The sequence below is a fragment of the Leuciscus leuciscus genome (assembly GCF_965113295.1).
Source record: "Leuciscus leuciscus genome assembly, chromosome: 19".
Taxonomy (NCBI): domain Eukaryota; kingdom Metazoa; phylum Chordata; class Actinopteri; order Cypriniformes; family Leuciscidae; genus Leuciscus; species Leuciscus leuciscus.
In genome coordinates this window covers 26,561,862-26,579,600 of record NC_138743.1, presented here as the reverse complement: position 1 = coordinate 26,579,600, position 17,739 = coordinate 26,561,862, and the positions used below count along the sequence as shown (strand labels likewise).

Below are 17,739 nucleotides of genomic sequence, written 5' to 3'. Positions count from 1 at the left end.
TCACAATTTAAAGCATTAGTTTACACAAAAGTCATCATTTACTCACCCTCATGTTGTTCCAATCCCGTATGACTTTCCTTCTTCAATGGAACACAAAAGGAGAATTCTTGAGGAATGCGGTGGTCGTTCTTTTTCAGTCAATTACAATGAATGAGGACGGGGGCTTTAAAACTTCAAAAATAATGCAAAAAGCATCATAAAATCATCATAAAACATCCTGAACAAACGTGAATTTATTCACATACATTATATTGTTCTAGTCACTAGTTTCCAATCACAGATCTGTACTCTGAAATCTACATCTTACAATAGTATTCAATGAAAACAGATAAAAAATACACTGCAGTATATTACACATTAATATTTATCATAACCCAACACAGAAGAACATTTACTTTTCATGGAATTAGGAAACACAACATTTACACATTTACATATATACAGACATTTGTAGCATTAAATAGCTTAAAAATAAAAAGTTAAACACAGTGACATATATTTACAGCTTCTTACTATATATGTACAATCAATGCGGTACAAGTGTAAAACAAATCGCTAGTACATTGTCCCACAATGCATCCAACATTATTAAAAAAGCTGAGCAGACATCAGTATCTTCACATGTTCAAATCCTACTGGCACCTGTGAAACATCTTCTCTGAGATCCTCAGCAAACTCCTTCAGTGCTTCCTGTTTCTTAGTGAAACATTGGCTAAAATGGTGCAAAATAAGTGCTAAAATGATTTTATGCACTGATTGTTCTTCAGTCTAAAGCTGCCAGCCACCTTCTTCCGTAGTAGCTCACTCATCTCACAGATGCTGCAGTTTAACCCGTCATATGTAATGCACTGAGCGAGAATGAGCGAGAATGAGCGAGAATGACCTTTCGTAAATGCGCAGCATATTATAGGCGTCTCAAATATGCCTTAAATGCTCTGGGTAACCTTGTACAGGGTAATGAAAGGACAAGTTTGGTGGGCAGACAAGTTCAGTCTAAAAAACCTCCTCTTCTTCAGCTTCACATCCGTAATCTGTAAAGACAAAGGTTTTGAATGAATTCTGTGATTTCGGGATAAATGGTGAAAAAGTCAAAACGGTAAAGATTAGATTAGATGGTAGACTGCTACCAGGACACTTCTGTGATAAGCAAGTATTTGTAGATGTATGACTTGCAGAGGAGACGGGATCGGAGCAGTTTATCAAGATGATAAACACTTTAAATGCAGTCTGCCACGAATGCTAGAGAGTTACAGCCCACTTAGCATTACACTATTTGTCAAGATGAAGAGCCAGACCTTGGAACTAATCTGGGAAACCCTTGATCACTGAACCCTCGAGCCATGACTTCATTATCCTTGTCAGTGACAAGGCTACAATCCGCTGTGACATACTGACCATTTCCACCTATCAGCTCCATGGCGCTAACGCAAGACTCTTCCGCCTCTTCCTCATTTTCCTCTTCTTCCTCTGCGGGTTCGTCATATGCTACAGGCCCAATTTCCAACATGGGGGGAGGGGTGGGGGCCGGAGGGGGCTCTGGGGCTGCAGGAGGCAACATCGTGGTGACCTGAAATAAATAATAAAGCAATGTTTTAGAACAACAAACATCAATTGCCAGATTAACCATATTTATTTATAAATTCACAATGCTCCCCAAACTCTGAATTCTACTGCCAGATTTAAATCTTATCAATACTTTTTGGTTTGGTGCCATGGTACAGTGGCAACTAAATATGCATCTAAAACATTAAAATGTGGTGCTTATGTGGGTAATGCCAGTTTGAATTTGATCTGCAAAATTTCCTGATCCCATTCCTTTTCTCTTTTCTAATAATCTCCATTATTTTCAGTTCTGAAGTGCAGTGGCTAAGATATGTACATATCACATGTACATGTACATCTAACATACTAAATCGTGGTGCTAAATATATCCGTCTGATATGTTCAATCTTGGTGCTCATGTGCGAAATGCAGGTTTAATTCTGGCCTGCAACAGGTCCTGATCCCATTTCCCCCTCTTTCTCATGAATAATTTCCATAATAATGTTTAATACCGATTCTAAGTCGGCACCATAGTGTGGTGGCTAGCATATGTGCATGTGACACTTTCAATCACGGTGCTCATGAAGGAAATACAGATTTGAATCTGAATTCCATTCTCCCTTCTCTCCCCATCATAATTTACTATCATTCTCCACTGTCTTTCCAATTAAGTAAAAAAACAAAAAACACTAAAAATAGTTATTCTTCACATCAGTCGAGCAAAAACAGAGATAAAAAAAAAGATTCAGGGCTACATCTCCCAGCAGGCATCTGTATAAGGAAGTACAGCTCAGGGGAAGCAGAGGCCTAAATCAATTATCATGTTGTGAAAAACGGAGGAAGAGCATGAAAGTCTCAGTGGTAATTATGGCACAGACTTGCCGCTGTACCGTGAGGCCGCTCTTCAGGCGGTGCCAGTAAAGGGGAAACAGCAGCAGCGGGGATCTTGTAATAGGGACTGCCAAGCTTGGCAAACGCCTAAAAGACGCCCTGCAGCTCACCTGTGGGTTACACCCTGAGTGAGTAACCCAGGCTGGGATCACAGAGACATGCAGAGGCCTGATGGCTGGAGAATCTGGGCTGGGGCATTAATGATCTCATTAGGAACAAGACAATTTAGAAAACTTGAGATAATATTCCAGTACTTTTCTGTGTAGTACTTATATTTCATTCTACGGTTCCTTGCCACATCTGAACTAAAACCCCTTGTGTATGAAACGGTGCTCTGCTTGTTCTTGTTTTGTGGGGGAAAAGGGGAGAACTGCTAATGTTTCTGAATAATGTTCCATAATTCTGAATCTCGCAGATAAAGGCACAATACATTATATTACACTGATCTTTTTTCAGAAGATCTCTGTAACAACCTGGATGGGACATCGGGAAGCTTCAGGGCGTGAGCAAAGTTGACCCCTGCAGTCATTTTGTACTTGATTTTTGCCACAGCAAATTTGTCTATTTGTGCATGTACTTTCGTATGTTTGACTTCAGACCACATTGCTGCTTGTTCAAGCTTGACCATTTTGAAGAGAGACAATAAGACACTAAGACCTAGAAAAGCCAATCCATAAAATTTTGTGGCTTGAATGAACATTACCACAGATATTGACTTTCAATTAAATGTATATGCCATATTTACCCCATATTGTGAAATATGCTGGTCCGCTATTTTATTGCAGTGACATTTAGCTATGATGGATTTGATTATCGTGATGGATTTACCGCTGAAGTCAAGTAGGGTTAGTCAAGCAAATTTGATTTGACCTCTATCAAGCTGAAAGCTGAAATATTGCTCATTGGGTCAAGAAGAAAACAGACCGCAAACAGTTCTGCACTGAGATGCCATTCAGTAATCACATTAGAGCCTTGGGTTAGAAATGAGGCGCATAGTTCAAAAAGAGAAGAGCAAATTCTTGCCATATTTAGTTTTTAATGTCCAACCAAATGTGTTAAAAAATAATAACTATGGTTTGTGCTGACATGTGTTTTATGTTAAAACTATACTAACACTTACATTTACTAAATGTCTTTTTGCATATTGCTAGGTCTATGAATATTTGAAGAATGTTTAGGTTTTTTTTACTGCAGGACTTTATACTGCGGGATTTATAATGCGGGACTACTTCACTGTAAAACAATTATTTCCATGTTTTTTTTTTCTTTTATCAAAACAACTTAGATAATTAATGTGATTCCGATTACATATTTCGAGTTTCTATTTATTAAACCAATCTTATTGATTGTATAAAAATTTTCGTTTCAATGAACTAAACATTTTAAGGCAACCCCAGGTAACTTACTTTTTTCAAGTTAAACCAACAATAATTTTTTACAGCGTACTCTGTCAAATGTAAAATAATCTTTGAATGGAAAATCAAACATATTATTAACATTAACAGTAAGGGCCTTCATTTAACCTACCGGTGTGACTGCTGTCCTCTTCTTCTTGGGAGCGGATGATATTAAAGGGCGGAGCCTAAAGAAACAAGGTAGAAAGGTAAAGTAATTATTTAGTGATTTTTCAGTGGCCTCACCCTTCTTCACAGCAGCTCATGCATTGATTGAAGAGCTCAAGAGCCCGTAACAAGCTTAATTTTCCTTCTAAAAATATGAAAATATGAAGCATACTTCCTGCCCCCTCCTTCACTCCCACCCCACAGCAGATTACAGAGGCATATCTAAAGCAATAGATTCACACAGAGACCTGCACTACTGGGGCTAAAGAAGCCCTGTGGCGCTGATGAAATGCTTAGCTTACACTTCCTGGCGACTGGATTTAAACATCAAACACCAGCACTATTTAGGGCTAATATTAAAGAGACCAGTATAAAGCATTAATTAGTTTGATGGGGGAAGGGAGATGGGAAGAGGGAACGTTCTGAAATGAGAATGACCTTGATCTGGCTTCATGTTAGTCCAGTGTGCACCGTGAAGACAGACTGCTATTTATGTCATAATTATGATAAGCTGGTTCAGAGCTAAAGTGGAACAACGGCAGTTACATGTTTTGCCTGTGCATTTCTATATACAAGGCAGAAGAAGAATATATAGGCAAGCTATTTATGTACAAAATAAATAGGAGTACTGTGTATGCTATACTCAAAAACTTAAGACATGTCTTCACTTGCTTTTTTAAAAATGTGAATGTTTGGAGCTTTTCTCATTTCAAAGCTCCATCTGATCTCATAAGGTTTACGTTAAGAGTGTGTCACAAAATCAAGGCTTGGTGTGTAAGGTGTCTTTTAATGCCCAAAGACTCCCCTAATGTGTTAGAATGGCTGAGCATAAAAACAGCATTATAAGTAGGCAGGAATTTGCACAATGCTATTTAAAACAGCACTGATTGTGAATAGAAAGTTGCCTTCAAAAGATTTTACAGCAAATTCCACAGAAAATGCAAGCCAAATAATCCCAAAATTTTGGAAAGCTTAACCAAAACAGACTTGAAGGGTGTACATTGTTCACTCTGTTACACTGATGTATTAATTTATGATATACTTGCAATAGTACTGAAAGTACTGCTTATGCAAATGCAGCTTCATATAGTCTCAATATTGTCTAAATATACATAACAACCCACACAAGTACACTCACACAGGCATATAAACACTCAGTGAAGTGCAGAAAAGCTGGGCAGCGACTGTGCCTCCCTGGTGAGATCTCCCAGAGGACTTTGTGAGAGCACTTTCTTGGCCGATAAGGGAAAGTGCTGCTAATTAATCTGCTTAAGGAAGAGAGGAGGAGGAGAAAAAGAGTGAGCGAGAGAGAAAGTACACGCTGAGAACGGGGCTTCCTTTGTCGTAACTCATTAGGAGTGGCGGCCTACATCAGCCATCTGCAGCATGCTGGTCGAGTCGAGTCTGTTCTGGACAGATCTGCTCTATGCACCAGTGTCCTGGCCCTGGCACACATCCTCAACATAACTCCAGTATTAGGATTATCCAACACATTACTGGAAAACACAATCACCCCCGAGCGGCCTCGCAGAGTGAATAGTCTTGGGAAGAAGCGCAGATCTACAACCCAAGTGTGACTAATACACTTACAAATCTTCAGCCATGGAAGTAAAATGGCCTCCAGCTGAATCTAGAGCACTTATTGTGTATCGGATGCCTTTGCTTGCGGGGACTGAGAAACGTAGATAATCTTACAATACCGAATGCACGAGCTCAACTGAAGGGAGTGAGGATGCTGCTAAAAATGAACCAGAAAGAAGATCTGAGCAGAAAGATCAAGCGATTGTTTTGCCCCTTCAAGGGCACATCAAGGGGGAACAATGGCAGACCTTTTTAAAACAAGAAAGATTTATTTGAGAACCAAATTATGTAAAACACCCCAGAGAATATATTTTGAAATACGCAAGTTTATTTTACTTTATTACAATATTGTAGAAGAAAAGAAAAATCAGCAAAAATATATATTGTGGTCATGGCTATTTAGAACAAAAACATGTGTATCACATTTACCTTTGTACGCGAAATTCTGAGAGCAAAACGCAGTCATCTCAATAGAAATCTGTACATCTGTAGTTTTCAACGCTATTCTCATTGCAATTAGTAACTATTTAAAATGTTGGTGATTTTTGGTGGCTAATTCACATGAATTTAAACAATGTCATTTGTATGTTTCCATGCGATCTGCGATCCGCAGTGACGGGTATGTTGAGGGGAGCTTCATACTTACTTTTTTCTGATAATCATATGTTTTTGTATGATTCACATTGTACGAATTCATACGCCACTTCGTAACAGTTATGTTTTCCCGTGAGATCAGGTTGATAATTTTGCATGAGGGACACGGGCAAAAAGTTCCACCACCTGGACTTCGCATTGGATTCAATTTTGTTGAACTGAACCAATATAAAGCTGCTTGGTTTGAAAGGTTTGAAATGAGCTTGGTTTAGAAGCGGTACTTCCTGCATAACTACAACCCTGTCTGCGAAATTTCACAGAAGTTGAGCTAATGTCACGTTAAATAGATTAGAACAGAGTGTTTGAGAGAAGCAGCCTATGAAGACAGCAGACAGCAAGGCTGCTCATCAGGGTTTGGATCAGAGCCATCAGCTCACAATCTTATGCACATGTCAGAGGTTTCCGCTCTAACACAGACGCACTTACACCGGCTCCTGAGTACAGTGAATACTGACCCTCCCACGGCCTTCTCTATAAATCACTGATGCAATTTATGGCAGACCGTCTGCTCATCTCTAAACACATTACAATCAGACAACTCGGCACACAGGCGGCACTAAGGCCCTTTAACCAGGCAGAATTAACCACCAAAACTCCTGTGTCAGATTGACAAAACCCTGTAAACACATCCAATTATACTTCAAGAGCTCTTTTATGCATTTAATAGCGGGCATCTGCTGCCCAGAGATGTCAGATCAGTGAGCGTCAGAGAGAGAGATAGAGAGAGAAAAAATTTGAGAAATAGAACAGGAGAACAGGATCATTCATATATGTGTATCCCGAGGACAATCTCTAAATGTGACTGTTGAACCCTGACCTTCTCCATCTCTGTTTCCACAGCACTGCCCCTTCATGCCCGGCAGGGGCTGACCACATCACAAAACAATCCTCCACCACCCCTCTGGGTAGCACATTCACATACTACACACACGACTGCGAGTGACACTGAGCTGAACGGCCCCTGGCATATGACCTGGACCACTGAGAACCATGAGGGTCCTGTATGTGTTTGGAGGTTAGATGTCAAGATGAGTACTGTAAAAACAAACATTCAGTATTGTGTGTGCATGCTCTGAAATGTGAAGGGTAAGTGAACGATGATGTCAGTAGGAGTGTGTTTGGTCTGTGAGGTAAGTGTGAATTTCAGTGGAGTGTGATGCACTGGAGTGAGGTCACATTAAGGCCACATATCAAATATGTATGATGTGAGATTATGAACAAGGTTGTTTGAATTAACCGTCTTCATTTGCCCTAAATTCCTGTTTTTGTATGCTGTGTCTCACTAGTTCCATATGAGTTAGTGTATCATGCATACACATTTGGGTACAGACAAGGGACTTGATTCTCTGAACATTGAGACACCGATGAACTAAAACTAAAACATCACTGATACTTATCAACGGCATCACTGTACAAACGTTCAAAAGTTTGAGATGCATCTGGGATCATTTGTTATCTTTATCATGCAGCTTCACTCTCCATTTCTGTTGGGTTGAGACTGGAGAAAACATGATGACAGTTTCAGCAAGTGAGCATATTCATTTTAAGAATTTTTAATGAGCGAACATACCGACTGCTCTACATCAACTGTCTTTTGAGTCAGACTGTGAGATATACATCTTAGCTAAGACTTTTGTCACAAATGACAGCACTGACTGGCATTTTAAGTCCCCAGAGTCTGTGTTCATTCTGACATCCTCATTTACGTACAAAATGTGAAATACTAGCCTGACAAGCCACACCCACATCAAGATGTTGGGTCTGGGAACACAGCATTGGCAGGGCTCAATCCGAAAGGCGGGATAAACGGTTGTCGTTCAAATTCCCTCTGCACGCAATAGGATAGCGCTACAACCAACCAGAGCGTTTTCCCACCAGCGGAGCTAGTTGATAGATTAAACTTTTGCCGTATCCGGTCGGCAAAACTCAGAAAAACTTAACTCCAAGGGCCCTATTTTAACGATCTGAAACGCAAGTATCAAGCTCGAAGCGCAGGTAACTTTGTTGGCGGGTCTTGGGCGCTGTTACTATTTTCCCGGCGGGATAAATTACTCTTGCGCCCGACGCAAATCTAAAATGGGTTGGTCTGAAGTAGCTTCATTATTCATAGGTGTGGTTTGGGCGTAACGTGAAATAAACCAATCGGAGTGACATCTCACATTCCCTTTAAGAGCAGGCACGCTTGTTCTATGGCGGATTGATATTATAATGGCGGATTTGCCAGGTGCGTGCCAGCAGCGGTTCACAGCCAAGGAGGCCGACGTTCTCGTCAGGGCCGTAAAACACAGAGAAGTGACATTGTATGGGGATGGAGAAACCCACCCAAATTAAAATCTATCTATCTATCTATCTATCTATCTATCTATCTATCTATCTATCTATCTATCTATCTATCTATCTATCTATCTATCTATCTATCTATCTATCTATCTATAATGTATGATTTGCAAAAATGAAAACTGCTGCTTCTGTGTAGATGAGAGAATCAAAGTGTATGTGCATTGTGCACACGCTACATTGATTATGGCCAAGCATGCGCCCTTAAAATAGCATTTTAATAACATGCGCAACGCGCCACTGACTTTAGACTAGGTTTTTCCTGGTCAGTGGCGGAATTGTTTTCTAAACCTGCAAAATAACATCAGGAAACGTTTGCGCCGGAACACGCCTCCTCTTTGCGCTGAACCGCCCCGGGGAGCACAAGTGTATTTCCGAGTTTACCGACGTGCGTCTGTGGAGGGAAAAGTCCGCTGTGCGCGGGTGCAAAATAGGAATGATACATGCGTCGGTGTACAAAGTCAATTGCGCAGGGTGCAAGATAGGGCCCCAAGTCTTCCAGAGTCGCGACCAAAGCAGATTCGAAAGCCCGCTGTTCGCCAGCAGTAGCAGCCATCTTCTTTGTTTTTAAGAAGCAGGGAATTCATGCAGAACCGTCACAACTCTGCCGTCATTATGTTAAGCCCGCCCACCGACTCTATACACGTGATTGGCCAGACTACAGTTTGTTTTTTCCAGCTCGCAAGCCAACGGAGAGTTGCTAGACGACACTGGCTGCAAAAATTTTAATTTGCTGCCGCTAGGGTGCGTTTAGATTTCTAGGCTAGTGAAATACTGCAATGCTGTTAGAACTTCATCTGAGACTAAGATATTGTAAAGGCAACTGATCCAAAGCCGCCAACTTTGCCCTCCGACAAAAAATAAAATAAAATGTATGATCCTTGAAATGTCTCTTAGTTTAAAACAATCTCACTGATCTTTCAGTGAAACCTAAAGGGTTGAATCAGAGTTAAATATGACAGAGTACAAGGTTCGATTTAATATACTGAGTAATGAACTTCATTAAATTGAAAATAGTCTGTCAGCCTAGCAAAGCCATAGAGGCAAAACACAGTATCTTCACATATCCTGTATACAGGAGGTCCGAGGCACATTCACACACTGCAACATCAGGTAGCATCTGTGCATTGCTTCCCCCTCACAGGATTTTCACAGGTGCCTGGCACCAGGCGAAAGTGTGAAGTCAAAATGGGTACATCTGCAGAACAGAACTGTGGCATCTTTACTGAAAATAAATCACTAGAACCAGATGGCTGACCTGCATTATTGAACAGGGTGCTACATTTTGGGTGTCCCTCTTGTGACCTCTCAGGAGGAGGTAAAAACGGGCCTATCCACAGGTCAGACGGGGTGCCCTCAGGGCTGAGTGGGTGAAGCTGGTGAGGACACCCAGCCCTTATGCCAGGCTTCATACACCCCCCGGCAGTCTGCACCCGCCCTGGGCCAGATGGTGAATGAGCTGGCTAATGGAGCGAATTCATGCAAGACAAATTTGCCCACTTAACAATCAATCCCAACACTGCTCTGTCATCAATAATTTCCTAGGATCTCCCAGGACTCTTTCAAAGGCAGACTGAATCACTGCTGTAAACACCATCCGGTCTATGAGAGAGATAAAGCTTTGAATAAACTGCCAATCAAACAAAGGCAAATACAATTGTTCGATATGCAGTCTAAAGCATGTTTTCAGAAATACATGATATAACTGAACCAGGTTGGATTTATTAGATTTATTTATTAGATTATTACTGAAACATTATTATTAATATACTTTTTTAAAATATTATAATTGTATAAAAACTATTAATATATGTAATAATCTACAATAAAAATAGTTTAGATTATAACTATACTATAATAATCATTATTATCATAAATATATAATATAAAAATTATAATCAATACAATACAATACAAAAAAAAAGATCTAAATTGTGACTTGGTTAGCCGCAATCAAATTTGGAGCTATAACCGTACACACATTTTATATTAATATTTTTATTGGAAACCATAAATAAATAGCCTACAGTAAAGTTAATGATCTATTTTACATGTGGAAGATTGTTTATTATGATTCTTAATAAAATCAATATGATTATTATTAATAAAACAAATTTAACTATTTACTGAGCATTAGTGTCTATAATCACGCCACAGAACATGCCTTACTCAAGCTAAAATTACTGCAATGCACAGCCTCTCATGCCTTATTTCTTTAGTAACATAGGATAAAAGCTTTGTTACTTGTCTAAATTTAAACAGTTGTTTCCTCATCCTCCAGCTGCAGATTAAACATATATGTAATTCTAGAAACAAAGTATGCATGAGTATTTGAGTACCAAAGCTAACAATCTATTCACATTTGGGTTATATACAGTATAACACGCTGAAGGCTGTAGGGCGGAAATCAAACACTTCCACTATTACTGATGTGTTCTTATGGGCTTTGTAGCTAGGCAACACATTTAAACGGCTCTTAGTGTGATCTCATTTAAAAAAAAAAAACTGGCCTAGACTCAGCCATTTCAGAGGGAGCACTTTTGCTCCGCTGGGCCCATATGCCAGTCTGTCAATAATGCATGTCGATGAAATCTGACAGGGGAGGGAAGTAATATTTCTGTTGAGCCAATATCATACAGCAGCTGGCTTTGTGTAAATAAATCTAAGGGGGGAGAGGGGTGTAATGGGTGGAAGCTCTCCACCAGCTTTGGGTGCCACTATGCAGCTGTAATCCCCGCTCTCCAGCTGGGGGTATCAGCGGTTAAGTTGTAAGGGTAGTCGGAGAGCAGATTTTGGGGCAGGTCTAAAAACACAAAATGCTAATATTCATAAATAATAAAAAAAATAATTAGCTAAAATATATAGATTTATTAATGCTCCTGAAAATGGAATGGGACTAAAATACAAATGCAGCAAAAAAAAATCTGATTCATAAAAAAAGGCTATAATGAACCAATTCTTTTTAATGAGTTGATCTAAAGCTGCAGTCACATTAGCGAAATTTCAGCATGATTAAAAGGTGCTATTGTTATTAGCGCAGTAATGTATGAAGCACAGCTCACACAAAAGTCACTTTCAAACCAAGCAGCTTTCTGTTGGTCAGTGCGACAAATTTACATAACCAACAAAAAAAAACAAAAAAAAATCTGCATGGGGAACTTGTTCGCTCTTACGCAAAACTCCCAAATCTGTGGTAAATGAGACAGGCTAAGGCCTGAATCAGACTCACTCAGGTAGAAAGAAAAAAGCTATACACTAACTAAAGCAAATCTCTATATGGTGATTCTGTCATTTGTCAACTAAGAATCATTTGGCTCCTAAATGTTTCATGAGAGCCAATTACCCACTCGTCATTAAACAAAACACCATATTATATATTTATTCAAAACTAAATCTTAAGCTAAAAAAAAAAAGCATCTAGCTGAAACACAAAAAACAAAAACAAAACATCAGGCAATGGGTTTCAACCCAGTGCCTAAGCTACTGTACAGCTCCAATGACCTATAATAGTCAAACCCACTATTACTTCAGTGACCCTCATTCCTCATGAAAGTGGTTGCACAGCTAGAAAAATATCCAATAATAACCATCAAATATCACTGGACTCAGTGGGGAGTTTACGCAGAGTCTGAGGGATGAATCGAGAAAGGGGGGTAAAAGCAGCAACACATTCCAAAAAAAGCTTCCCTAACAAATACTCACAGAGCATCCCTTTCCTGAAGGACAAAGCTATTACACATTCAGCTCCTTCTTTCAGATCTAGCATGATGGAGGAGATACAGAGGGAAGACATGCAATCTGACCCTGGAGGAGGCAACAATTAGGGCCCAGTTGTTTCCACACCTCGTAGTGTCAAGGCATCTTATCACACTTCCTCCAGGCCACTGAGGAAGGCCCCCAGCGGTCTGACCCGGGGAAAAGGCTTCGAGAGAAAGAGAGATACATAGAGGAGAAGAAAGGTGTGATTATGCTCTTTGTATCTCACCCTCCAGCGGTCTAGTACAACAGAGGGAAGGTGGGATTTGTCCCTGATTTCACTATTGTGACTTTGATCAGTATTTCACCAATACAGCCACGTCATATTACAAATCTTATTGTAATTTGAATCAAATAAAAGTAGCCTTTGTGAGCATTTCTTTTAAAAACTTTTGAACGGTAGTGTGTGCATATACAGTATATGTGTGTGTGCAATATATATATATATATATTAGTGCTGTCAATTGATTAAAACTAAAACAACATAAAGACAGTATATTTAAAAAAAATTTAATGGCATCTTTCTACGAAGCATTATGAATGACTAATATCAGTACTGATGCTGATGTCTCTACTACAAGGATTAGGCTAAAAAAAAAATCGAACAACTTTTAATTTAAGTGAATTTCTTTAAAAATTCACAGAAACCCATTGTAATAAATGTCACATTTAGATGTGCATGTCACGTTTTGAGTTTGTTTGTTTATGTTTTGTTTACATACTGTATGAATTTAAGCCTTCTGAGTCTGTCCCTTGTATTGGGTTGTTGTTTGAAGTCAGTGTGTTGTGTTTGTGTTTGTGGTTGTGTTTCCTCTGAGTTATTCTCCTGGTTATTATTTTGATTCTTGGATTAGAGATTTATTTTGAGTATCTCCATCGTAGTACGGTTCATTACAGCCACCGACCGTAACAGTGCCTTTGATATCAGGGCTCAACAATACGTTTTTTTTTCATTGGCCCAGTCAGACTGTTTGATTTCTACCCGCCTTGCTAAAATGCACAAAGAGAGTGATTTTCTCTCTTTTGTTCTTTGATTAACATTAATGACACAGACAGCAGCAGGTTTATTAGGCCGCTGTCACTTTAAGACCTGACGCACACGACGGTGGATCTGACACGCATCCTATTTTCATACATCTATTTACATTTATTTAACACTTTTTAATTAATTTAAGACTCTGCTTACGAGGATACTCCCCAGTTCAAGCGTGAAAGAGTACTCAATGTGGCTCTGGCTTGTCTGAAGCGGCATTCTGTGCGTGTGTTTCAGGTATATGTTCACAGAAAGCTGCTTCAGAGACAGCACGCCAGTACAGATTTTTATTCTTTTTTGCATCTTATCACGCTTGAATGGTTTAATAGCACTTGAATGAATGGTAGCGTCATCATATAATGTAACGCCAGCCAAAGGATGCCAGGAAAAAACAGATGCTGCGTTGATTGCGTTAAATATTTTTAATTGCATGCGTTAACGCGTTAATTTTGACAGTCCTAATATAGACATACATACATACATACATACATACACACACACACACACAAACATATATATATACAGTATATATATATATATATATACACAATACACTAAAACTATACTGTCTCAAACACTTATTCACAGTCACCAACCATGGCGTTCTTGATCATTCCCTACCACCAAACAAAACAGTGTGTGGGAGTGAGAACGCCTTGAACTGATCACACATGAAGAATTTGACATGCCGCAAAGCCTCCATGAGGCAAGTAGCAATTTTCTTTCATCATAGGGACTGCTGCTTAGGAACAGCTTTTGTCCAAAACCTGTAGCGCTTTGTGTACAACAAAGCGATCAAAACCTTGCAGTGGCAAGGAAAGTGCACAGGAGGATCTATCACCTGCAATCATAATAACATCTGTACATGCATTCCCGCTCCATGCCACCAGAAGAGAGAAAAAGTTTCCATTACGGCTTCAAGTCAGTCAGGGAAGATGAGTGGGAGCAGACTCCTGCTGATACAGCTTGAGAAGTGTGCTGTGACTGAGTCAACCTCCCTCTGTGACTCTAGTGCAGATGGAAAAGAAGGGTAAGAGAGCTCGCAAAGCTTTCAAGATGGCCTCTCGGCATCACCTACAGAACCCTGGCCTTGTAACATCTGCTGAGGTGAGACTCGGTGGGGAGGCCTATAGAGCACAACAGCCAAGTTTTGGAAGTAAAAATCTCATTAATTTTCTCCATATTTTAACAGTAACCCTTCAAAACATGAGATCCGAGATTAGTAAGTGATGATACGCTATCATTAAACAGTTTGGGGTAAGTATGATTTTTTCTAAAGAAATTAATACTTTTATTTAACAAGGATGAATTAAATTGATCAAAAGTGACAGTAAAGACATTTAGAATGTCACAAAACATTTTAATTTCAAATAAATGCTGTTCGTTGTAACTTTCTATTCATCAAAGAATCCTGAAAAAATGTGTCCACAACTGTTTTTAACTGTTTCTTGAGCACTAAATCTGCATATCAGAATGATTTCTGAAGGATCATGTGACACTGAAGACTGGGGTAATGATGCTGAAAATTCAGCTTTGCCATCACAGGAATAAATTACATTTTTAAAATATATTAAAATAGAGAACAGTTATTTAAATTGTAATAACATTTCACAATACTGTTTTAACTGTATTTTGATCAAATAAATGCAGCTTTGGTGAGTATGATATGACTTCTTTCAAAAATATTAAAAAAATATTATCAACCCCAAACGTTTCAACAGTAGTGTACTCCTGTAGACGTCAAGAGTCTGTGAGAATTCAAAATATATTTTTCAAACACTTTGGACAATATTTTAAATTCTCTGTGAAGATATACACTATCCACAATCCTGAAATGGCAGCGCCTTGAATCCACCAATCAGAGAAGTCGGTGTTGCCAAAGAAATGAGAGCCAGACCCATAGTTGCAAATGACAACTAAATCAGTCCAACAAACAACTTAAATATTTATATATAACTGACTATTTATACTATTTATTTCTACTTCAAATACATTTAATTTGATATTTTTTAATAAAAAATACCAAATCAATAGTATTGCATCATTCACAATGCTTCATGGGCAGTTCTTTGACACATGAAAGATATTAATTAAACAGTCTTGTGCATTTGAGCTTTCTCTGATTTTCAAATATTTTTTGCTTCAGAGCTGGGCAGTTTTGTTGATGCCTTTTTTTGTTGAAATCCCTATGAAACCTTATATCTCAGTAATATATCATCGGATAAACTGGACTCGAAGGACAAGAAACTTCTGTACATCTTATTGGCAGCAAGTAAAAAGGCTTTAACGAGGAGATGGCTTAAACCAGAATCACCAACAACTGAGGACTGGATAAACATTGTGTACGAGATCTACATAATGGAAAAACTGTCCTTTTCACTGAAAGTGCAGAGGGACGCTTTCTATAAGATGTGGTCCAAGTGGACGGAATATGTTAAACCGATTAGATCTGATTTTCTGTAAACACTGCTGCTTCTTACTAATTGTGCACTGATTTAAAAGTCTAAATGAACAATATAAATAATATGGAATTAATTTGGTTTCCCCGCCACCCGCCCTTTTGAGTTCTGTTGTCCGTGTTAGAAAGTTAAAAATGTTAAAGCAACGTACTGTACTTCATATGCCCAACAATATGTAAAATTCAACATGCTTTTTCAATAAAAGATAATATAAAAAAAAAGAAATCCCTATGAAGTAAAATACTTATAGACCCAAGAATGCTAAAAAACGTGTGGTGTCATTGGTGTCTGTGGATTTCCTTCCATCATTATTGTGATTTCATTATAGCCACTCTAAAATCCAGAGTTATTTCTAATGACCTCACAAGATTAAATGAAACAATCCAGCTGCTTTGTCTCGACCAAACATGATTCCCATCAGCAGGATGTGGCTCCCTTACTCCCACCACCAGACATTCTCTGGACTAACAGATCTCAATAGAGCCCATCATGCTGAGAGACCCAGCCTAAAACCTTTTCCCTGAGCTTAGAGGTCAAAAACCAGGCACAAGATGACCCTAAGAGGTCCTTCCTACCGTCTTATCTCACTTAGGCCTAAAGTACAACCATTTACTACAAGAGATTTTCTGTGACAAAAGTCTTTAGAGAACAACTTTGCTATACCGCTAGACGGTTCCATGCTGTCCTGGGTCAACGTGACCACATTATAAACAAACAAAATGACTCATTCTGCTGGTCTAGTTGCTAGGAGGTGGTGAAAGGTTTTTGGCGACAAGGCGCCCATTGAGACGGACCGAATGACACACTCCACAGTCGGTTGCCTTGGTTTCCTGCCCTGTAGAACGCAAGATGACGGGTTCAAACAGTATGGACATTGAGAGCCCACTGTAATAATGAGCGAAAAGCCATACTACTGGAAGTGGACTAACGTCAGGGTGGAAACAATGACATTTTAGTGTGGGAAACTGAGCCGGGTCAAACAGAAAGGAGGATCTGCGAAACACATCAGGGCACACAGGCTCACTGGCTATTTCCGGATGTGCCTGGCAAAATAAATGAGAGGTGCTGTGAACTTTACTCAGTGTAGGCCTGGTGGAAAGCACATCTCAGGAACAACTCTAACTCATTCAGTCTGACCTTAACCTAACATTTACAAATCAATCTCCACTCACATTGTCATGGAGCTGAAAAAAACAGACTGGATCTGGTACAGAGCAGAAATACATATACTTCTTCACTCCCAAGTCTCAAGGGTCGATGCTGCTCCTCAAATCGTCAGTTTGATTTCAAAGCGGTAGCTGTTACTATAAAACGAGGATCAGAAACAGGATCAGGCAGCACGCTAGAGCTGGGAGGCGAAGCGTTCTGTCGTGCTGTCACTTTTTCTGAAGTATGCCGAGAAAAGAGGCATAGACAGGTCATCCCCGCGCATTGAGATCAGATTTACACTTCAAAAAGCAAATCTCTGCACTTTTAAGAACGGTAAGCCTTTACAAAAAGACAAGGGGTAGAAAAGGAAGGGGGTTTGAAGAGGTGAAAAAAGGAGGAAAGACATTAAAGAAAAGGAACTGGATGCCAATTATCTTCTTATCTTTCAGGAGGAGAGCTTCTCTGTTGCTGTTAGTTTGGAGGTCGTGCGGAGGTTTAATCTGGCAGCTGGTGTTTGAGGCTGGTAAAGGGGGATGGAAGTCTGATTCTACCTGGTTAGCGGAGCGTCTAGAAGGAGTCTGGGAACTACTAAAGGCAGCGAAGAAGAGTAACAACAGCATCTTTATGCAGGCAAATAGATCTGTGTTAGTCTATTCAGCCCCCAAAAATACCTTGTATACCAGTTCATATACCAAAATATCTTTGAAGAAATGTGCTTTGATCAGCTGGCGTGAGAGTTCCGTGACGAGTAATGCATGCATTGTGAATGCTAAGC

At 39.5% G+C, this 17,739-nt stretch overlaps 1 protein-coding gene across 1 annotated transcript in view; it reads right to left on the bottom strand.

Moving 5' to 3' along the window:
• Nucleotides 1-215: 215 nt before the first annotated feature.
• The window catches only part of brf1b (BRF1 general transcription factor IIIB subunit b), a 65,892-nt gene continuing 48,368 nt past the window's right edge, over nucleotides 216-17,739 (bottom strand). Inside the window, exons 17-19 of the mRNA XM_082146946.1 lie at nucleotides 3,961-4,015; nucleotides 1,396-1,567; nucleotides 216-1,031 (exon numbers count right to left, since the gene is read on the bottom strand). Coding sequence (XP_082003072.1) covers nucleotides 994-1,031; nucleotides 1,396-1,567; nucleotides 3,961-4,015 — 265 coding nt within the window. The 3' untranslated portion in view covers nucleotides 216-993. The remainder of the gene's footprint in view (nucleotides 1,032-1,395; nucleotides 1,568-3,960; nucleotides 4,016-17,739) is intronic.